General features: G+C 44.9%; 1 protein-coding gene and 1 long non-coding RNA gene across 2 annotated transcripts; one reads left to right on the top strand and one right to left on the bottom strand.

Moving 5' to 3' along the window:
• Positions 1-1,118: 1,118 nt before the first annotated feature.
• LOC126913316 (uncharacterized) lies at positions 1,119-5,595 on the top strand. The gene is made up of 3 exons (XR_007708327.1): positions 1,119-1,186; positions 1,374-1,513; positions 3,713-5,595. It is a non-coding gene; the product is annotated as an uncharacterized LOC126913316 (long non-coding RNA).
• Positions 5,596-11,857: 6,262 nt separating this feature from the next.
• Positions 11,858-22,358, bottom strand: LOC118250277 (potassium channel subfamily K member 16-like). The gene is made up of 6 exons (XM_035551265.2): positions 22,168-22,358; positions 21,720-22,042; positions 19,532-19,652; positions 17,097-17,265; positions 15,068-15,249; positions 11,858-12,414 (listed from the first exon to the last, which is right to left on the bottom strand). Exons 2-6 carry the CDS (start codon positions 21,912-21,914, stop codon positions 12,107-12,109), a joined length of 975 nt encoding a protein of 324 aa, XP_035407158.1. The 5' UTR covers positions 21,915-22,042; positions 22,168-22,358; the 3' UTR covers positions 11,858-12,106.
• Between the last annotated feature and the right edge of the window lie 333 nt (positions 22,359-22,691).

Genomic DNA, 22,691 nt, shown 5'->3' with positions numbered 1-22,691 from the left:
AGAGACATCATCATGACAGCTTGCTCCCTGCCCTGATACCTCTAAGAATCACAGAATCATCTGGGTTGGAAAAAGCCTTCAAGCTCACCAAGTCCAACCATCAACATGACCTACTGGGTCCCATCTAAGCCCTATCTATCCCTTAGTGCCACATCACACCCTTTTGCTCTCCACCACACCCAAGATGAAGGAACACTGCACGTTGCAGCTGAGCAACATTATCAGATTATTCTTATCAGATGTAACAAGGAGCACTTGTGGGGAAGCAGGGGAGGTGGAAGGGATAGAAGACACTTGATGAGAGGGAGGTAGGAGAGGCTTTGGTCTCCAGTTTGCTCCCAGCTTTTGGGGCTCAGCAGGGATGCTCTGGGGGTTAAGACCTGAACTTACAACTTCACCTCTTCGGTCTCAAGTCCCCTTTCTGCTTCCAGTCAAACCACTGAGCCTGGCTGCGTCTCATCTGATGGAGAGCATTCGCTGCCTTGATCTTGCACCAATAACTGCAGTCATGGCCCTGAAGGCCGTGAGCACAGCATCACAGACGTACACAGGGATGGACCACAGACCCCTTTCTGTGCCCTCCTTGCCCATGCTTGCTCTGTTGCAGCACCTCCGAGCCAAGGAGGCACAAAACATTGCTTGACACTGTACAACGGCAGCCCAAGGCCAGGGCCTGGCTGTTAAAATGTTTGCTGCGACACTGCGCCGGGCTCTGTGACAGCAATTCACCTTCATGTAATTAATTCTGAGGCTCTGTCACTGGATCTAGTTCTCCTCAGAGAAAGCCAGTGTTAAATAGGCTCAAAAACTTGCCGTGTCAGTCCGCTTTGTACTTGAGAGGAGACGTGTACCGCGGGGTAGGGGGAGGGAGGGAAGGCAAATATGCTGATGACTGAGAGACACTAAGATATGCTGGTAATGGGGCCAGCCAAGAGCCAGAGAGAGAATAAATAAACATAATTTGGTAGTGACAGTCTGTCTGGCATTGTACTGCAGTCTGCTACGATCTCTCTTTTTTTTTAAAGGATGCAGTAATTTAGTGAAAGCAATATGGTGAAAGGGCTCTAGTATTGTTGATTTGCTTTGATCTATAAATTGCTGCTGAGCTCCTTGAAAATGCATGAGACAAGGGCAGCCACACAGCACAGACTGGGGCCAGATCCTGACAGATGCATAGGTCTTGAAGGTGCTGGAACCACAAAATGTGACTTTAAAGTTACCTTGAGTGGGAATGAGGGGGGCTTTTCCTGGTCTGTGGTGGGTCTGGGCTGGTTGTGAAGCTAAAAAAGCTGGCTTTACTGAAGTCCTTGAGGTCCTTCTACAGTTTAGGGAGACTGTGCTGGGCTGTGTGGGACAGGGATGTTTGTTTCAAGGTGTCTCAGGATCTGTATGAGGTAACCCCTCTGGAGATGGTTCACTGAGATGGGAGATGGAGGAGGAGCAGAGACAGCTTCAGTGATGTGGATCCCAGCCCCATGGCCACCAGATGCAACACATCCTGTCATGAGCCATCGTGAGTACTGGACCCTCCAGTCTCCTAACCCCACTGTACCCTTTCTATCACACACTTGCTCTTGGTTTTAGGTGAGTTACCAGCCCTGAGTGGGTTGCAACCCTTTGGGCTATGGGAAATATGTGAGTTGAAACCTTATTCCCTGTGATGTTCTCTTTATGAGAAGTTTCTTTGTGAGCTTAAGTTGGGCAGTGCTGTCAGAAATGCTTATTCCCACAGACAAATTTGAGCACCTGAGCCCTGTTCAGAAGAAATTTGCCCGGACTGGTGTACGTAGAGTTTCTGCACAGAGAAAGAACTATATTTCACAGGGCTCTGGCCCCTTAAACTATGCCAAATATGCATCTCCTGGCCTGACTTCCCAAGACGTTACTCTGTCCCAGTGTTGCAAGGATTGCTGGGTGTCTATGAATGGGCAGCTCACATCCCTCAGACGCAGATTTCCTGTAGCTTTTAAGTCACCGGTGCCATGAGCAGAGCAAAGAGTGGCCTCATACAAGGATCTTTTTGTGGAAGGTCATACCTCCACAGAGCCTGGTAGTGGCACACACATCACGATTTGCCAGCTAGTCACAATTTGCCAGGCAGAGGCATCCTCAGCCCCTGGTGATTCAACATTTTATTGCATCGAGGAGCAGCTGTGGTCAGATTTGGAAAAGACAAGACTGTCTTGCTGTCAAGTGCGAACCCCAAGAATCTCCAGAGTGCTACAAGGCTGAGTAGGGAAGTCATGGGATTTTCTTTGGACCACCACTGCTTCCGCATGGGCCTTGATGGATGGCACATTTGCTAAGCTCTTTTCTCGCAGTGCCAGGGCCTTTTGCTGGAGCTCTCCAGGCTCATCCTCCCAATGATGTCTGTACCCCCCTGTCACCAAGTCAGTGACATGCCACCCATACAAACTGCCAATGCTTCTTCAGGATTAGGCTGGTCTTCAAGGGCTTGGATTTAAACCCCAGGCAAGTCCATGGAGAAATTCCTGATTGTTTCAGCTTTGGATCTGGTGCCAGGTTCTCAGCACTGCACTGGGTATGAGCCAGGATCCTGCTGGAGGCAATATCTAATGCAGCACCATGTCACCACTTTGGATTCCCTGTCTCCAGCTTTTAAAACCCAGAAATAAGTATTTCACTCATCTCCCTATGGTTATTCAAGAACACTGGATGGGAAGACACTTCCCCATATCCCTGAGGCCAATCCCCTGCTCCCTCTGGCAACCATGCTGCCCAAATCCTTGCATAAACCTCAGTTTTGGTGATAATTAAACTGTTTGGCTCTTTAAACCATGGCTGGTCTCTTATGCATGTTGCATCCTTTTTCTGACTAGTATGCTCGTGTGTTGTAGAGCCTTTTCTAGCTGAGCTTGGCTGCTGTCATTAGCAGCTCACACCTTCTACTCCCACCCCATCTGTGCCTGGCACTATTTTCATGCATAATACATTGATCATCTGCAGCATGTTGGGGGGGAAAATCATCACTTCAAGTCACTTGTCTGAATTCAAGCCACATCTGAGCTATATCCTTTGCTGAATCTTATCTCTATGGTCTGATATAGGGGGGGAGAACAACAAGCAGAAGATCTCAGGCTCCTCCTGGCTGTAAAGACTCCAAAGGAAATACTGCTTGGGCTTGTCAGCCTCTGAGAACCCCATGGGCCACAGTCAAACCTGGTGGAGATCCACAGAGCTCTGATGCGCCCCTGCAGCATTGCCAGCTGACACTAGGCAGGGGATATGGGATGAATCTGTTTGCATGTCTTGGCTTTCTGCAACGCAAAGGCTCAGGCTCTCTACTGCAAACTGCCTGCAAATGCTTGCTTATTTTCAAGCATACAACTCTTGACTTACACCAGCTTTGCTGGGAAGTGCGCTGGTGTTTCATTCTGGAAGACAGATCTTCAAAGGGTAATGCACACTTAACAAACTTGATTTTGGAGTCTCTCAGGAAGGCTTTGAAAACAAAAGCTCAAATTCCAGAGTAAGTAGAAAGTCCTTGGTTCCTCGTGGTGAAAGCTTCCTACCAGAATTATTCCCAGAGGCAGTATAGACTTTGCATTTTGCCTCATCTAAATGCATTAGGAGAAGTATTAAATTTCACATGTGCTGCATGTTGATGTAATTCTCCTGACACGTCTGTTTGCACCATTATGAAATAAGGGATTTCCTTTCCCTTTCTTTCCACATTTGCCCCGCTCTCCAGGGATCTCCAGGATATGATCCATTGGCATATGAGGATTACGCCTTTTACACAGAGGACTTAAAAAAAGCTTTGTCATTGTGCTAACAGAGGTCTCAGGACAGCAGCCCGTGTTAGCAGTGCTTGGCTGGACTGACAACCTTCGGCTGGAAGAGATCCACTTATCTTCTGTGTCGCGGACCCCAAGCACCCCCACCCCGCTCCAGCTTCACTCTGTGCACTTGTCAGGATGAGCACTTGGGTGAGGGAGGATCTCGAGCACCTTTTCATGTGGAAACACCGTGAAAAAGAGGTGGCCTACAAGAGCTGAGGAACCTGGCAGCTCTGCAGCCTGCCCGGGGTGACCAGCCAGGGCTCAGCACCGGGGCAGAGCTGCAGCGCTGGTGACTTTGTTCTGTCTTTGCTCCGTGACAGGGATGATGCAAATGCCTGTTTTGTGTGGAATTTGGGGCCTTTTTTTCCTTCCCAATATCTTCTGAATTTGTTTAAATATTGGGGGCTGCAAGGAGGGGGCAGAGTTAAGGGGAAGAAGAGTTAGAGGTGGGATTTTTAAAGCCTTTTTTATTTCCTACTAGGTAAATATAGATTACTAAAAGAGTGGCAGAAAATGAACTTGCCAGACCAAGGGCAATAGAACAGAAGATTAATTTCTTGATCAGATAACACTGACCTTACCACACAGACTGAAAAGCATGCTGCCTTACACCACTCGGGCATCTGGTCAGGGCCTTTGTGCTCAGATCCCTTACCCAGGGCTGACTGGTGTGTTCCTCAGCTCCCCAGGTATATGGCACACAGCAATGTGCACTGCTGAAATGAATATACACATTGGTGGAAAAGGTGCTGGAGGGTGTGCCTTGCTTTTGCCTTCAGGTACAGTTGTTGGCAAAGAACCTTTTATTCTTATATGCTGAAAAAGACCAAGACCAAACAATATTTTATATACACATACACATACATATATAAAAATTATATAAATATATAAGCATATAAATATGATGAGCATGCATCTATATGCACACAAGCACACAACACGCTCTACGTCAATATAAAGTGCATGTAAAATGCTTGCATGCATGGCTACAAACTACCTTCTTTGTATTTTTTCTGTAAATTGAGCACTTTTTCCAGGTGAATTAGAAACCTTCCTGCGTGTCTGTCTGTCTGTCTGAGGCAGGAGAGCAGGGACTGCAGGAGAGTTTCTGGAAGTCAAAGCCTGCAAGTGAGTTTTCTGCACTGTTAACGTTGTGCCTCTCTCTTGCTTGGGTTGATGCTGACATCTGGAGGCTGTGCCGCAGCAGTGTGTGCACACGTATTTATGGCTTTTTGCACATCTTTATGGCTGCGTGCAGTTATTTCCACGTGGCATTTTGTTCATTTTCATGGCCATGCCATGTAAGAAGCACCATTTAGCTATCCTGCTATGCGAGGGTGATTTGACCGCAGAGCATTCCTAATCATCTGGATATATTTGCTGAAGTCCTGTTGCTGATTTGGGTAGTGTTTAGCATGTGTATACCGGTTCCCTGCATTAGTAACATCTGCTCGTGACCTGGACAGCAAACACGATCCCAGGCTCGAATACAACAGGTCTGGATGCAAGGCAAACCTTGATCTGACCCAGTTAAAGAGTTGGGAAAAAGTGAGGCAGTATTGCAGATGACGGAAAATGGACTTATTGTTTCAGCTGACAGATATTTGGAGCATCACTGATGTCCACAGGGGGGGTTCACCTACAGTGCAGGCTGTCTTACAGTGCTGACCCCCAAAATGAGCCCATATCCATAATCCCACATGGAAGAGTGTTCTGCTTTTCCTTCTCCTGTGCCACCTCCCTGTGCCACGCTGTCACCATGTGTGATGGATGGGCCTGGTGCTGGGGTGAAAAATGTTTCTGGAACTCACTTCTCTGGTTTTGGTATCTCTGAGGGTTTTTAGTGTGAGGTTGCCTTTCTCTGCTTTTACCCATGATCTACTTTAATTGAGAAAACTGTGCCAATGCAAGGCTTTTCACATGGAAATTTCCAGTCATATTTTTTTAGCTTCCCAGAAATGTTGGAAGGGACCTCAAGAGATCATTGGGTCCAACCCCCCTGCCAAAGCATGTTCCCTAGAGCAGGTTGCCCAGGTCGGCATCCATACGGGCAAATGGTAGACCTTGCTACTAGGCAAGGCTTCTCTAGGAGCTGCCCACACATTTCACGAACCGTGGTGAGCTCTGCTTCATTCATTCTTCATCCCATCACCAACTTGAGGGCCGGAAGGGAGAAAGAAAAAAAGGGGGGAGGGAATAGACCTATTGAAAAAAAAAAATTAACTTATTAGAATTTTATATTGGCAATTGGGAAACTTTTCAAGTTCAGCAGAGATGGACATTTCATCTCTCATCGATTTCTATCTACTTTTGGACAATATATATGCCCTGATTCCAGCATTTGCATTGCAACAGATTTCCACAACAGAGATACTGAATAAAGCATCTCTATTTTATGAATAGGCAAACTTCTTGAATGGGGGAAATTGACATCTAGGAGGAGAAACAGAGGAAGATGCCTGTACTTGGCTTCCTGCAGCTTTTCCATTCTGAGCCAGCATGTATTATATTTTGAGACGAATGCCTGGACTTCTGAAGTTGAGAATAGACAGGTCTCTGCTCAAGTTTCATCCTTGATTTCCAGTGAATGTCTGATGCCATTTTAAATTTAAGACCTTAGCCTTGTTTTTAAGGCATTCAATGAGTCATTTAAATGAACAGGAATGGTGAATTCTGGGGGATTTTCAGCAAAAATTCTGACACATTCTTCTCCGATTTTGATGCATGATTTTCTCCGTGCCTTGCTATGATAAACAATCATCTTTGAGAAGCTGGATTTACCTCAAGCCACATTTGTTCTTTGAGAATATCAGTGTCTTTCTGGCTAATCCCTCTCAAGGAAGCCATTAACTTAAATTGTAAGCTGTACCTCCCTTCATTTTTCAATGACGCATCCTTGTTGTTATTATCCTTCTGCTTATCAGTATATCTCTCTTTCTGGGGATGTATTATTTCGTGCTTCGGCATCTCACCACAAAAGTACAGCTATGATTTCCAGCCACATATGTGAGAATAATTGAAAGAGAAATTGTGAAAGTATTTATTCAGGAGACGTGTCTCCTAAATCATGTTGAACCAGCAATTAAATGGATTCAATAATTGCCCTAACTTTAACTCAGCAAAACGAGCCTTTCCAAACCTCTGGTGGAGAGTTACCCTAATCAAGTCCAGAATGCCTCATGATAGAAATGGCTGGATTTTCTAAGCAGCTTTGGCACTGCTTGAGTTCATGTCCCACGGTGGAGGTGAGGTTGGCTGCAGGGCAGCAAGGGCATGGACAGGCACTCTGGTTATCCACCAAACTTGTTACCCCCCAAAATAATTAAATTTTGACTTTGCTAGCATTGAACAAGCAATGTTGCCCCAGGCCAGCCCTCCTCCATAGATTTAGGGGATCCCAGGGTTCCCCTTCCCTTACAACATTAGGGCTGGTGTAAAACCTCGCGGGACATCTACAAGGCCAGTTTGAATCCAGCTGGAATGGTACAATGGGATTTGGCTCATGCCAAAAATCTGATTTTTTTTTTGTTTCTTTGGGTGAGATTGAGAGGGATGGAGAACAGGCCTCTGGAGAGTGATGAGTTATGTTTGTTGAACCAGTTCTGAGCTGGATGCAGAGCCTTTTGGGCTTGAGTCAGGCAAGAACGCACATCTCCAAGTATGACGGAGTGGAAAACAGTGTGTGTGTGGCCCAAGTTTAGTAATTTCTGTAAAAAAAAAAGATCCCACTGGCTATATGATGTTACATTAGCCAAGCTGTTCCATTGCTTTGAGTTGTCTTTCTGCTTCCAGAAAAAGATAAAAATTAATCTCTCCAAATGAACCGGCTATTAATTGAAGGAGACCTCAGAAGCTCCCTAAACAATCCCATACACTAATTAAAGACAGATCAAAGTGCAGTTTCTCTTATTCTCTCTAGAGGCAAATGAATTTCTCAGGGGCTTCTTTCTGAAAGAAAAATCGTTTCTCGTGGCATTTCCTTGGTTTTGAATGCAGAAATGCGCACTGTTTGCTAGCTGGCAGCAAAGCCGTGGGTGATGTATGAGGAGCAGCCCAGCCTGTATGGTAATGCAGTAACATGCTGCTGCTGTTTAATCCAAGATAATATATTTCATGATCCTACTCCCGGAGTTTTCCAGCAACTGGTTAAATGTATGAGAAAGAGTTTGGCCTGCCTTGGAAGCATTCCCGCTTTGTAAACAAGCTGCAGTGGGAGAGCTGGAGGTTGCGGTGGAGGCTGCTCCGTGCAAACTGTGTTTCCCCATGCGGCACAGCAGGGCTGGGTGGCAGCGAGGGCTTTTCAGCAGCTCCCGGGAAAGGCTCCAAGATGCGCAGACCCGCCGATGGAAAAGTCCCTCTAGAAGGTCACTGCTAGCACAGCGGGGAGCTCAGGCTGGGTTTGACTCCTGTTTTCTGTGCCTTGGGTGAGGGGAACGTGCAGAAGAGCCAGAGCTTGGCTTACACTCCTGAATTAAAAGTCTCAGGATCATTTTGAATCTCTGGCTTTGGAGAAGAAGCTCTGTTCTAACTTTGCTCTCAGTTCAGGATTATCTTACTTAACCTCAGCAACTATAAGACCACTGCCTAGGTCCAATTTATTAATAAGCAATCCTGGGACACTTGATTCTGGTTGAGAGAGCACCAGACCAGGTGTCAGCGAAAGACTTCCTGCCTGAACTGAGGTGATACACTTAATTTTCTCTGGGCCCCTTACTATATGCACAGAAAGCAACAGCTCCTTCATTTAAGGGTGATGTGAGGACAAGATCTGCCGTGGTTGTGCAGTGCTTGAAGGATGATAATGCTGGAAAAGGCTGCTTGCTTCGGCCCAGAGAGATTTGTTGCCATGCCTAAGCCTTTCTGGAGACAACTTTATTGTTCAGCATAAACATGAGGAACAATATCACATCCAAAAACATTCTTCTCCCACCCTGGCTTGCAGCTTTCCTGGACTTCCCTCTCCTTCCTGAGCAGAGAGTACCACACACCCTTTGGTGCTGGTTTCTTTCTCCATGTATCTGCAGTTTCTTCCTCTACTCCTTCTGGGGCACCGTGGCCTGTCCCCAGGGCTGCTGCAGAACAGGCCAGCATGTCCTGGCCCTCGTATTGACACCAGCACCTTCACCTTTGCTGGTTTTTACTGGACCAATCCCTTCCCCTGTGGGACAGGTGGGTGAATGGGTGCGCCAGGCCTGCAGCGAATGTGTGTGGTGGGAGCCGGTGTGTCAGGTGTGTGTGAGGGTGCCTGTCATGATGGATTGTTGACAGAAAGCTGTCACATCCCCCACCGACCCCTGGGTAGAAGGCAGGAACACCAGCCAAACCGGCTCAGGTTGCACATCCCTGCCTCTCTTTTGAGACCGAGCACGTTTTAGTCCCTAGTGAGCTCAGGAACTGTATCAAAGGCAGGATGGCTTCCTGCGGTTCACACTGACCAACTGCTGCCCTGGAACTTGCACCGGCCAGGGCTGCCCCAGCGACGCCAACCAGACTGCACAGGAGGAGGTGGAGTAAAACTGCCCGAAGTCGGCAGAAATACAGAGGAAGGGGGTCTGTGGTACACAGCCACGAGAGGGCACAAGAAGCAAAGCTGAGACCCTTCCTCAAAAGGCCTTGCTGCAGCTATGGGAATTTAAGAGCCAGCTTGCTTTCTTAGGGAGGCCATCTGAATATCTCCCGAGATATTCAGATATCTGAATAGGCCATCTGAATATCTCCTAAGATATTCTGTGATTTTTATGCCTGTGGCTGTGCTTTGTCCATATGCAGGCCCGCATCCACAGCTGAAGGGACACCTCAGTGTATGGTGTATGGCCCCACGATGGCAGTGCCTAGCTCGTGTTTTCCACATCCGCTGGCCCTCATAAGTGTGCTCTGGCCCTTCCTGAATTCCCTCAACAAGCATCCTTGATTGCTCTGCATTGCAGGACATCACCAGCTTGTTTCAGGGATGCTTGTGTTATTTGTCATGACAGGGAGCAAGCAGGACAGTGAGTAAAAGTTGAAGAAAACCCTTCAGAAGGTTGTTAACTTTGAGATACTTCTTGGGGCATGGTTCTCTCATTGCTCTTCTTTCTCCCCAGCAACAGAGACAGCAAATGGATGTGTTGCTGGCACACAGGCCCCACCTGGCACCTTGGGGCTGAGGACATGAAACACCAGGAACCGTACTAGAAGGGACTACGAGAGGCCATGTAAAATTGCCATCACAGCTCAAGGCAGGACCACCTCTCTCTAAACCAGCCCTCACAGTATCCCTGTTAGGTTGGGGATGGGGTTAATGGTCCCTCTGGGAAGGGCTGGGAAAAGACAGCAGAAAAAAAAAAAAAAAAAAAGATGCCTGGAAAATAATAATGTGAGGCAAGGCTTGGTGAGAGGTGAACATGGAGAGGTGACAAGATCCCTGCCTGGGAGCATCTGCTTGCTTTTTCTCCCCAGCTCTGGTGTCACCCTGTGATAGCAATGGGGTCACAATTAGCACAGGAGCTGCTGTGTGGTGTGACATCCATGCCACCCTGCCCTGATTTCATGTGGTTCTTGTTCCTGCTGCCTCAGAAAGGCTTCCTGAGAAGGAGAGATGTTAGATGAGAAGTTAGCCTTGAGGGCAACACTGGGAAATAATTTGTGGAGGGAAAGAAAGTACATATTTGGTCAGGTCTACATGCCAGGTCTTGAACCAGCAGATCTGTTTTGGCAAGAAGTGTGGTTTTGTTTGACTGAAAAAGTTATGAGTTCAACTTCAAGGCTGATTGCATCTTTATGGCCTAAAATTGCTTTACAGCTGTAATTTATTCTCCCTTTTGTACAAGAATAGCTCTGGCAAGGGTTGGTTTTGCTGTAACTAACACCCGGAGGGTGAGCCGAGAACAATTATTCACTGTCTGACAAAACAGAAACTCGAGGATATCACGAAAACCTGTCAAGCCACAGGTTCAGCAACGACAAAAGGAGGCACTTCGTGTACTGAACCTAGGGACTGCCTTGGGAGGGTCCTGAGGGTTCTGATGTGAGTTCAGCATTTGGGCAGGTTCCTGGACTTTGAATTACAGAGATCCCACCTCTCGCACCAGCTCCTGGAAGAGGGATGGCACTCTGGGGCCAGAGGATGGCAGAGCTGCCTCCTTTTTACCTTACTTTGAAGGGTGTGCTAAAAGGCATGGCCAGAGACAGGACTGATTTTCATTGGAACCATATACATCCACGAGACTCTTCACCTCTGTGGCTGTGTCTACCACAGCAGCTTTGCAAACAATTCACGATGGGTTTTTTCTGTACTCTTGACACACACAAGGCATGTGAATGGTAGATCAAGCTTTTAAATGCTAGGGTCTTCACCCAGGGATAGCCTGCATGCCAGGTGGTACATCTGAAAAACCATGCTCAAATTTGATGTCATTTTGTACCTGGTGGAAGGTAAGGATGCATTGTTTAGACAGTAGTTGCACTTGGAAAGCTACTTTAGCACAGTGCAATAGGATTGTTTTTAAATGACGTTATAGGAGCTATGCCATACAAACATAGCAGCAGAAAAGCTCTGCTGCAGTGAGGACTCCTCCATTCAAACAACTCTCTGATCATGTAAAATCCTTATAAAATGAAATAATTTTAAAATGTAAATATATATTTCTTTATAAACGCTATCAGAAAAGTTTTTCAAAGCCACAGGGACAGAAGTTGGAATCATCTTTATTCATCTTCATATAAAACAGGAAGAGGTAGAATGAATAATTTCTAATACAGCTAACCTTTTTCTAACCCTGTTCATTAGATGCCTCTAGTGTCTCTGAACTGAGCCCAGGTCTTGTCCTTCAAACATGTCTTTCAGATCATGTCAGTTTATCCAATATCATGGTTCGAATCAGGCACCTATTCAGTTATATGCTTGTATTTCTGCCTCCAACCTAGCGCTATGCAATGACTCAGAAAAGTTTGTGCATGTCAGTTCCTGGAAGAGACGTGATTTTTTGCAAGCAGAAAAATCCAAACACAAACAGCTAGCTCTGCCATGACCCTCCTCTGCATTTTTATGAAGGTTCCTTAAAAAAGCCTTGCAAAATGAGAGCACTTGTCACGTTTTAGCACAGTATGGCTGCAAACTGAAGAGCAACTTTCTTACCATTAATACTGTGTGTCTGTGTAACTGTAAGTCTTGGGTTTGGTAAGGTCACATTTCAGCAAGAGGTAAGAGAAATTTTATTTCCATGGGAATTTCTTTAGAATAATGCACTAGTGATTTTCCACCGAAGACTTCAATCTCCATATATTATGGCAATATTTTTGGCTATATGTAAAAAACATTGTTCTTATTTTTTTGTTTGTTCAGAACCTGATGCTAATGACTCCATTGTCTGTGCATCCCCTCCAGCACATGGTGGTATTACTTCTTCTTCTGGTAAAAAATGAGCAGGCCAGCATCTTCTTGGTTGGCTTGCTTCATTGTCCTTACTCACCTTTACAATTTGGTGGAGATCCTTGACAATTATTTTTTCAGTATCTTCTAGAACTGTTGTCAATAAATTAAATAGGAGAGCAATCCAGGCAAGGCCAAAAAGAATCCAAATGGCCACAAGTGTTCGGTAGTAGGAAAAATAAATCCTGCCAGGTTGTTTACCTGAAGGTAGGGGGAGAGAAAGAAGAAAATTAGTAAGTTAAAATTGCTTTGCCTGTGTAAAATGGGCAAGCCTAATGAATCCATCAGTGTCTTTTACATTGAGTACTTTAAGGTGGCTTTTTCATTGTGGTGAAGTCTCTCACCTCCCCAAAAATACTGCAGGTCAGAGGAAAACATGCTTTAAGATCAGGCTGAGCCAGTGTCTTGTGCAACAGATTTTTGTCAGCACACATATGCTGGTCTGTCAAAAAGATATACTGGGGCCAGGGTGGATTAACAACAGAGCAGGTTATTGTGATTCTGTTTATTTCTATAAAATATGATTATGACATTATATGATAATAAATAACTGTTTTAAATTATAGGTATCCTTAATTGAAATTGCAACTCCTAGTTTACTTTTGAATGGCTTCAAGAGCTTCCTCCATTAAAAAAGTAGGTGACTGATGAGAACTCGCCATCACGTGCCAAGACCACAAGTTTTGGTGTTGGAAACTAGTCAACTGAAGCTTATTTCATGCAGCCCAAACCTCTTAGCTGCACTCAGTATTGCACACCTGCTTTACTGCATGGGTCATTTGATTTGTTTCCTTAAATATCAGCAACCCACCAACTACATTCAGAGAGTATTTGCTCCTACTCCATCTAGTCCCACACAACTTTATTAGCATGGTATGGCCCTGGCATCTACATGAAAACTTGGTAATATTGCTTAGTGAGCGTTGCAAGTCACTGTTAGTAGTGAATCCATGCAGCAGATAACACAGCAACATGCATGGACACGGAGGTCACCACAGATCTGGTGGAGTGTTTCCCATTATGAAGCTGCCCAGGAGTCAGGATGCTGGAAATTCACTTCAGATTCTGCAGTGCTTTGCATTACATAAATCAATTTGCAGGATTTTTGGTTTTTCCTCATGCAAGAGCTTTGGAAGTGGGGCAGCAGTGGGTTGGCTTGTCCTCATGGACAGATATCGAACAGCTGGTTTTATTTTTTCTGCTGGGGCTGAGTTGGCATAGAAGTTGCCAGAGTTTCTGCAAAGCAACTCCTTTTGTGCTCTTATCTGAAACTCATGACATGAGTTTAGGACTTCAACACTGTTTCCAAAGCAACTAGTAATATCTTTGTAATGTTAACAAAGTCCAGTCAAAGTCCAGCCAAAACTGGACTTCAATAGGGTATAAAGTGGGTTTACAGCCCAGAGGGAGTTTCACACTAGAGGTATTACCTATGTGTACGTGTACTCTAAAGGACTGAACTTAGACTCTGTCATCTTCTTAGGATATTGTCTTCCTTCCCCACACAAAACAGGCTTTATCTCATGCTTGAAGTACAAGAGCTGCAATACAGTTTTGAATTACTAAAATGCAAATAAACTCAGACCTGTTCTGTTCCACTTGGCTAGCACAAAATCACTTGTCATTTGTAATCAATTCTAAATACATAATAGTCAGAACATTCACTCTGCTTGTTTTGTTGAGAAGGTGTGAGGCATTAAACTTCTCATTTTATTACCGTTGTTTAACACCAAAAGAGATAAACACTGCAGGAAAAAATACTGCAGCTCCAGTTAAGTCACCCTGATGAAGATGAAATCCCAGAGCCAGGAGGCCTGTCTAATTCTGAACTTTTAGCTGTGTTTGTACAATAACACGGCTGCAGAGGAGGAAGTACTACGGAAGTAGTTGTTTTAAAGTTGTAATTTGCTTTAGTTACTGTAAAACGTGCTCAAGTATTAGCTCAGAGCTTCCTTCTCATACTACTGCTGACGAAAATCTTGTATTGGCGAGATGCCAGCAGGACAAGTTGTTGTAGAGAAATCTTTGAGTATCCTTGGAGTCCATGTGTTCAATTGCTTCTTCCATGGACACTGATTTGACTCCTGGTTTTCACTGTAGAGTTGGAAGCAGCTCCAGAAGCTGATTCCATAGAGAGTGTATTTTGGTCAGCAGTGTTTTGAAGTGCTTCAGAAGTTTGAACACTTCTGAACACACAAGTGTTTTGAGAAGCACTCCAGCTTGCTAGAGTGTAGCTCAAATGGTTGAACATCAGGGGAACTACTAAGCTTCAATTTGTGAAGACAGAGAGCATCCAGTCATGCATAATGAGACTAAAGAAGGCCACTTTTGAAGTGATATATGTATTTAAGCCACATTTCTCACAGAGTGAGTACATTTCCCCATTTTCCCATGACTATGATTGCCACCTCTTAGATTTGTGTAAAATCATGTCTTCTGAAACATGACTACTAATTTCTTTACTGTACACTTAGAAACACAAGTCTAAGCTAAAGCAGGAATATGTGTCTTACTGTGTCTGACACAAACTATTCTCTTTTGGTATATACAAATTCCTAGGCTCCTTGAATTTTCCCCTTCCCTCCCCCAAATATTTGGCTTCTTTGCACCCCAAAGCACCCCATTTCATTATATTTAGACAATTCCATGCTTTCATCAGCTTATGTAATCCCGGAGAGAAAAGTATTTCCTCCAGAACTGTATAAGGCAAAGACTGGTCAAAGACCCAGATGGAAGATTTTTCTCTACATTGGTGTAGACATTCTCTGCATTGGTGGCCCATGCAGTCAACTCACAGTAATTACAGTTGCAACCCTGGCACTTTGCTGCGTCTCCTCTCTGAAATCAACCTTACCTACTACATAATCTCCAAAGCCAATGGTGCTGAGGGTGATAAATGCAAAGTAAATTCCTTCGCTGTAGGACCAACCCTCTGTTATCTGGAAGAAGAGTGACGGCAAGCACAGAAACACTAGGATCCCGGTGGCCAAAAAGAACAAAAGGGTCAGAAATTTGATCTTCTTCTGAAAAAGAAACCAATTCAATTATCATCATGATTCAACATGCTAGCAGGTCATATATAATTATGGGTATTCATAATGGGTAGCTATCTAGGAACACATACTGTAATCACTGGGGTGATGAAGGTTTTGTACCGAGTGTTTTCGCTCTCAAAAAACCCTCGCCTTGACCTGAGGCAGGGGGAAGCCACACATATGGGTTTTGCATGTTCACAGTAACCCTGGGAGATGTGGTCTTTTCTTCTGATTCTATCAACGTTCAATGACGAAATGGGAAAGCACTTTCACAATGACTTTTACCAGAATTAAGCTGTTTCCATTTTTCACCAAACTGCTTCACTTATACTTAGTTTTCAAGTATTCAGGTATGGCACTCAAAGAACATTTGAAATTGCATAGGGAAATAGATACTTAAAAAAATAGTTTACATCATTTCCAACAACGCTGTCTCCAAGAGTTTGATTGTTGACTTTTGATTTGTTGACTATTTCTCGTTACAATAGTGTCACAACTTAACTCCTACCCAGTGGTAAATGACCACATGAAGATCCTTAACAAATGAGCTCCTGATGAAGAAGTGGTTGGACTGTGACTTTTGAACCATCCTACCACCAAGCGGCTATGAAGAAGCTTGGCTGAAGAAAAAGACTAATTGTACAGTAAGATTTCTCAAACAGATGCACATATAGTTTATGTACAGAATTTTACAAGTCCAGGTTGTCTGGAAATGAATGGCAACTGCTGGAAAATTTTTCATGCCTTCAAGCATTGTGCTTGTTCTAGAGTCAATCTGATTAAGCCTTACGTTCTATTTAAGTCTTAAGACATAAGGAGATATTTAACAATTTGATTGGGGTTGTCTATAGCATTTATACCTTGTCCTGAAAGAGAATTACAGTAGGAGACACAAAAAAGCTATTCTCACTTCCTCAGAAGTGATGAGAGAATGGAAGGAGCTCCAAATAACCTGGAGCATAACCAGACAAGAGACATCCTGTCTTTATCCTCTTACAAGTGCCTCCTCATCTTTCAGCAGCTGGGTTCAAATGAGCCTGAAGTTTCCTTTCTGTCAAAGTGAAGGGAGGAGAGGGATTAAAGGACTGCATAATGAATACGGAGGGGTGACGTGCTAGGCATTGAGTCAATATGTACTGAAACCCCTTCAGCTCACCTCCTTTTTACAGCTTTACAGCTTGTCTCTCTTTCCCTAAAGATAGGATGCTTAATCATCTACAGCGGTACTGGCAATAAAGAAAGGCAGGTACTTCCCTAGAGCTAGTTCCTGGGATAAGTGTCTAGAGAAGTGGGATGAGGCACCCACTCTCTCCATTGATTGCTGAAGTGGACTAGATGTTATGTCATTTATACAGAATCATAGAATCAAAGAATCACAGAATATCCTGAGCTGGAAGGGACCCACAAGGATCATCAAGTCCAACTCCTGGCTCCCTAAGGACTACTCCAAAAATAAGACCATGTGTCTGAGAGTGTCCAAACGCTTCTTGAACTCGGTGCTGTGACCATTTCCGTGGGGAGCCTGTCCCAGTGCCTGACTACTCTCTCGGTGAAGAACCTTTTCCTGACATCCAGCCTGAACCACCAATGATTTGGAGTAAAAGGCATATGCCAAATATACATGGTTTGGCATACAGGTAAATTTGCTTATATGGATAGGCAAAACACATCCCATCTGAATACCTACTCTATGATTGCCTTGTTGGTTTAGCTCTCCAGGGGAAGAACATCTCTTCCCCTTTCCTAACACAATGCTTAACACAGCATGTAAACAAAAGTAATAAAGGATAATGCCAAGGTATATCTAGAAACTAGCATATAACTGTGCCTGAGAAAGTAAAACCAATTACCTTTCTCATTCCTTTCTCGTACAGGAATTTCCCCAGCTTTTTACACAGCAGCGAGAGCATCTTACCAACACGGTGCAGAAAAACAATATTCAGAGGGATTCCAAAGAGAGCAAAAAAGACACAGAAGATCTGGCCCCCAGCAGTTTTAGGACGCAGTGTGCCATAGCCTATGAAAAAAGATGGGTTGGGGGGATATTTCAAAGAGCTGGAGTAATCCATGGTCACATTCACACCTACCCCAGCCTGGCTTTCCTTTGACCCCAGAAGATGTGGCTAGCACTTTTCAGCCCATGTGTGCTCACTTTTCTCTGGTCAAACCAGAAAGCAGATGAAGTGATTCACCCTGCATATTCTGGGGGATGCAGAGAGTGCTGTGTGCTCCCAGCCTAGACTTAATGGGAAAGAAAGCATAATCTGAAAGCAGTTATGGAAAACACATTCTGTCCTGTGACAAATACATGGAAAGACAGAAACCAGAAAGCTGGGGACCTGGAAGATATCAAGGCTGGAGTCCCAGGCTGCTTGCCATGCCACAATCACACAATCTGGCTTCTTGTTGATATGCCTGTGTGTTAGCGACCTCCGTGGCTAAATGCCAGTAGGTTGGTATGTCCAGATACTGGCTCCAGCCCTGGAGATAGCGTAGGGTGCATTAGAATAGCTTGTTCTAATTCGCCCAGACCTTACTGGTGGCTGATTTATTCATACCACAGATATATTTGTCTTAAAATCCTATTAAAAGAGGATTTATATAAGTAGTGGAATAATGGCTGCAGATCTCCAAACATGTCCTTTAATGGACTGGAGACTTTGCTCTTCTTAGACCCCGTGAGGTATATCTTTAAGTGCAAGAGGCCTGTACTTTGTGTATGTCCTTATTTTATCACTGACCCTGAGAAAAAGCACTTTCCCTAGCACAGTTTATCTCAAGGCATCCATTACTTGGAAGATGCAATGTTTTCTTCTGGGGAAAAGACAAACAAAACAACTGAGTGATTTATTGACTGTTGGGCCCCTAGGTGCTTGAGCTGTCTTATGCTCCCTGTCACACAACTATTGCATTTTCATTACAGCAAAACCTGATGAAGGTGGGTGGAAGTTGTTCACTAACAGAATTCTGCAGCAAGGGTGCAGAGAAACAGGCAAGTTGTAGTCAACCTTTCCTCCTCATCAGGGAAACAAATTTGATGCAACCAATCTGTTGGGTGGAGAAATGCCGTAATGAAAAAACTACAACACTGGTGGCGGCAAGGAATGGACTGGCTAGTAGCAGTGTGCTGACAAACTAGTTTCCCTGAGATGTTTGTCATGGATGTGAAGGGTCAGAGGCCATTCAAAGTGCACAGCACTTTTCTGTAATAAAAGGACCTCTTTGACAGTGATGGGCTCTGAGTCCTGCACTGCTGTGGAGCAAGAAATCAATACGAAGATGTGATTTTTAATTCAAGTTCATTGGTGGTATTTGGACGATGTGATCAAAAGAGGAAAGTGATCCTTCATTCTCCACTCCAAATCCTCCTAGAGACTTTTCCTGTGTTGCACTGAAAGGGTTCCAGCAGACCAGTGGAGACTGCTGGAAAGAATTTTACTCAGGGCTCTACGTTTTCTTTCTTCTGCAGCAGGAGGTCTCCACAGCACATATAGCACCTACACACTTGCCATGATGCTGGGACACCACTGGTGCCCCTGTGACATGTCACATTCACTAATCACTAGCACAGCTGTGCCTAGCGTGTAGTGGGAATGAGTCCTCAGCTTCTGAAAACATATATTTAACTCTCACTGCGTGACAGTGTGAAGCAGTAGAAAACTGTGGATTTCATGCTCAAATTTGGCAGGCCTTCACTCTTTGGGATGTGTATTTGAGGGAAAGGGAGAGGCAGGCAGGGGCAAGCAGCCCATGAAATGGTCAGAACAGCTTGAAGGAGCAGTCTGAAAGTCTCAGCATTTGCCTTCTCCCCTTCCCATTTCTTCCCCGTGGTGTATTGTTAATCCAATACATGCACTAAGAGCTCATCAGAGGTTATTGAGATGGTGTCCAATTCCCAGCAGAGTTCGCTTATTTCCTACCATTCTTACAGCACTCTCAGGTTTAAAGCCTGTTTGACCCTAGGATAAAGATCAGGAAAGTCAAATTTATCTTTCCCACAACTGACATCAGAGCCAAGATTTTACAAGACAGCTCAAAAAGAAGAAACAAGTGAGAAACAAGAGCGTGAAAGGCCATTGGTATTTCAAAACCCAAAATAATGCACAAAAAGTTGTGCACTGGTGAGGTCTCAGGATCATATTGGTTGCTGCTTCCCATCCATGACAATAAAGGGCTGGATTTTCTATCCTTGAAAGTATTATTTGTTTACTTCCTAATAACCAGACATAAGTGTCACACACATGAACACATACATTCATAAACATGGAAAGCATAAATCCTACCTATTGTGGAGACCACTGTGCCTGCAAAGAAGAAGGAGTTACTGAAATCCCAGTTGCTGTTTTCAGTCTGTGATTCATTTCCAACAGGGTATACTCCATTCTGAATGGCTTCAGTCAGGTTCTGGAAGGGAAGGCATTTTTAAAAAATTTTTATTTTTTAATCAACTTGACTGCTTTCCTCAAGTTTTTGCTGAAAGAATAGTATGGATTTAGCCAGCTCCTGATCCTTTCCTGTGAACAGTACTCACCTGCCCTCGGCAATGCTTTAACAACGTTCACACCTTTACCACCAAGGTTAGCTGGCAGTCAGCCAGTGTTTTTGAAGGTTAGTATTTCACCCTATTGTTATGCTAAGTGCTCTCATGGGTGTTAGGACAACTTGTCTGCTTGGGTGTGAGGTTCACCTCTAAAGTCCTCGATTCTTTCAGGTTAAGTACCTTGGAGAAAAAAGATCCTACAGAAGGCTAGGACATGGCAGAACAAGGCAGCCCACTGTTTTAAGTGATGGGGTGCCTGATTGCTGGTTTTGAGCTTTCCCTTGAGATGGCAGTGGTGGAACCAGGATCTAATCACCTATCTGTATGCAGGCACACTGAGCACTGACTCTGATGCCCCCTGTAAGGCATCAGTGAGTTACAGCACAGCACATGACACATACACGAAATGTAATTTTAAGGCCGTAGCCTCATTAGAGTACAAATTTAAATCCAGAGAAAGTCATTGGTTTGCAAAGCATTAATTGTGGTGCAATCACAATCAGAATCCAGCCTGATATGTACGCCTTTCTACTAACTGCATGCATGAGCTGCATGCACAATATTTACAATGCAGCCTTTGAGATGAGGTTAGATGAACATCTGTTAGAAGTGGTTTGGGCTGAGTTGAGACTGCCTCAGGGCAGGGTGTTGACTAGGTGTTTCTCCCAAGATCTTTCAGCCCCATCATCTATAATTCTGTGCACTATCAGACTTCTTCCTTTTTCTATGGCTTTAATTCTAAGTGATGCTGACTTTTTTAAGCATATTAAAAAAAAAAAAACCAACAACAAGAAAAACAAAAACCAAAACAACACCAGTATTCAGCCAACCCTGGTTTTAGCAAACAGAGGACATTTAACTGGACATCTGGAATGCAAGCTTGTTACTACAGAAAGAGCTGAGATAAAATCCAAGGCTGAGCCCTAGCAGAGGCAAGGCACTAACTGGAATAAACTAGCCTAAAAAAGACTAGCATAAATCTTTTCATAGCCCTTGCACAAGGATTTCATTGTCTTGAAAAAGTTCCTTTTTTTTCTTCTCTTTCACCCATTTTCCCCCTCAAAAAATAAAAATAAAAAAATTCACATTGAAGAGGGTTCATGCATATGTGAACTGTGGGCTGGTCCACTGGTTGCGTTATGAGAAATACTGGTTCTCCCCCTCATCTCCTTATCCTGAAAACAGGGCCGTTAAGTGCTCTATTTGCGTGTAATATTAATTAATTTCCCATGCAGATATGCTTACAAGGCTATTTGCATTTCCCATCTTCTCTGCAATGTAGCAGCTATAGCTAGAAAATACCTAAGATGGATGGAGAACCCCGGTCACTGTCAGCTTCCCATGCCATGACCAGAAACTCCTTTCTTTTGGCTCAGCTGCCTGCCTAACTTCTGCAGCATCTTCAAGAAATAAACCCTGACTATGCCACACTCCTTGCAGTGATTTGGGCTTCTCTTTTTTTTTTCCCCCAGCAGATTATTTCAGACCTCAATGTATTGTTCCTTTGTGCTATCTTTGGCACTGCTGTGTGTGGCAACCATTCCCACTAATTTCAGACAGCCTCATTTTTCCTGCCATGCCACCCGCTGTAGACGAGCATAGCCCCACTGAAAGCTGCATCGGCAGGAGGCAAGAACCCGAAGAATGGGGCCATTGTGAGCAATGGGATGTTAACAGCTAACACACAATGTTTTGTCACGCCACACAAACTATATTCACCATCAGCAAGATCTGCCTCCTCAGACTGGGGAATGGCTTTGGGGTTTGCAAAAATCATCCAAATGAAGGCACCAGTAGGAAACACAGAGAAAGTTATCTGTGTAGCAAGGCTGAGTAGGAAATAACATCTGTCAGGGAAATCAGTTGTTATTTCCCACACATTTGTTTTACCATCTGATGGGAGAAAGGGGTTCTGCAGGGCTGGCACTCACCTTCATAAACTGCTCCATCTCTGCCACTGTGAGGTGGGGGAAATTCTGCAGAAATGCCTCCTTCATCTGGGCGGCTGCCATTTTCTGCTGCTTTTCAGCGGTCCTCTCCAGCGCCTGGAACACGGCTGCACCCACCAGCAAGTAGACGAAGTAGCCGGCAACCAGCAAGCCTGTCTGCAGCTTGCCACTGCACATGGCCCTCAGCGGGATACGGCAAGGGATGGGGAGCGAAAGGTGGCGATTAGTAAATCCCTGGCGTTCCTGGGGAGCCTCCCCCAGGCAGGAAGAGCCCTCCCAGCTGGGGTTTCCGCTGGGATCCTGAGCTGATGGGGACAGTGATTTGTCAAATACATTCATGGGGAAGTTGGGAAAAAACAAACAAACAAAAAAAAACTAATATACAAAGCAAAACAAAATACAACAACAACAACAAAAAAATGCCACTAACTTTCCACTCTCTGGGCTGTGTGCTGTGTAGGGATTTCCTCTTGTCTGTGAAACTCTGCCTTGCTGAATTCTCAGGAAAAATGGGTCAGGATGTGAGGGGCTGGCGGGTGGCCATCTCCTCCTGCTCAAGAAGCATTCACCAGAGGCTCTGGGGACAGGTGAGGACAGCCTGCAAAGGGCCCATAGAGAAGCTTGCTTGGAAAAACAGCGCTTCCCTTCCTCTGCCTCCCACTAACCCCTAGACCTGGACCCTGGGGCAAGCCCCGTTGATCCCAGAAGCCAGTTCTTGCTCTGTGTTCAGGGGCAGTTCTCCTGGGACCCACTCACCCACTTGCAGCCCAGGGCAAGGTCGTACAGACATGCAAAGAGCAAACTGGGAGGACCAGACACTGTGCTTGAGGGCAGGACTGCCGCCTGGAAGGACCAGCCGAGGTTTGGGGGGAACGGGGGAACGGGCCAACAGCGAAATGATGAAAAGCAGTGAGGACCAACGCAGAGGCATGCCCCTAGGCAAGTAGAACCCCT

Source organism: Cygnus atratus, chromosome 5 (genome assembly GCF_013377495.2).
Source record: "Cygnus atratus isolate AKBS03 ecotype Queensland, Australia chromosome 5, CAtr_DNAZoo_HiC_assembly, whole genome shotgun sequence".
NCBI classification, from domain to species: Eukaryota; Metazoa; Chordata; class Aves; order Anseriformes; family Anatidae; genus Cygnus; species Cygnus atratus.
This window is presented reverse-complemented; position numbering and strand designations above follow the sequence as displayed.

Coding starts and splice junctions, on each gene's coding strand:
- LOC118250277 (XM_035551265.2), bottom strand. CDS start 21,914: ATGTGCAGTGGCAAGCTGCAGACAGGCTTGCTGGTTGCCGGCTACTTC. Junction 19,653..21,719: donor AGATGGAGCAGTTTATGAAG/GTGAGTGCCAGC, acceptor CTTCCCTTCCAG/AACCTGACTGAAGCCATTCA. Junction 17,266..19,531: donor CACAGTGGTCTCCACAATAG/GTAGGATTTATG, acceptor CTTTTTTCATAG/GCTATGGCACACTGCGTCCT.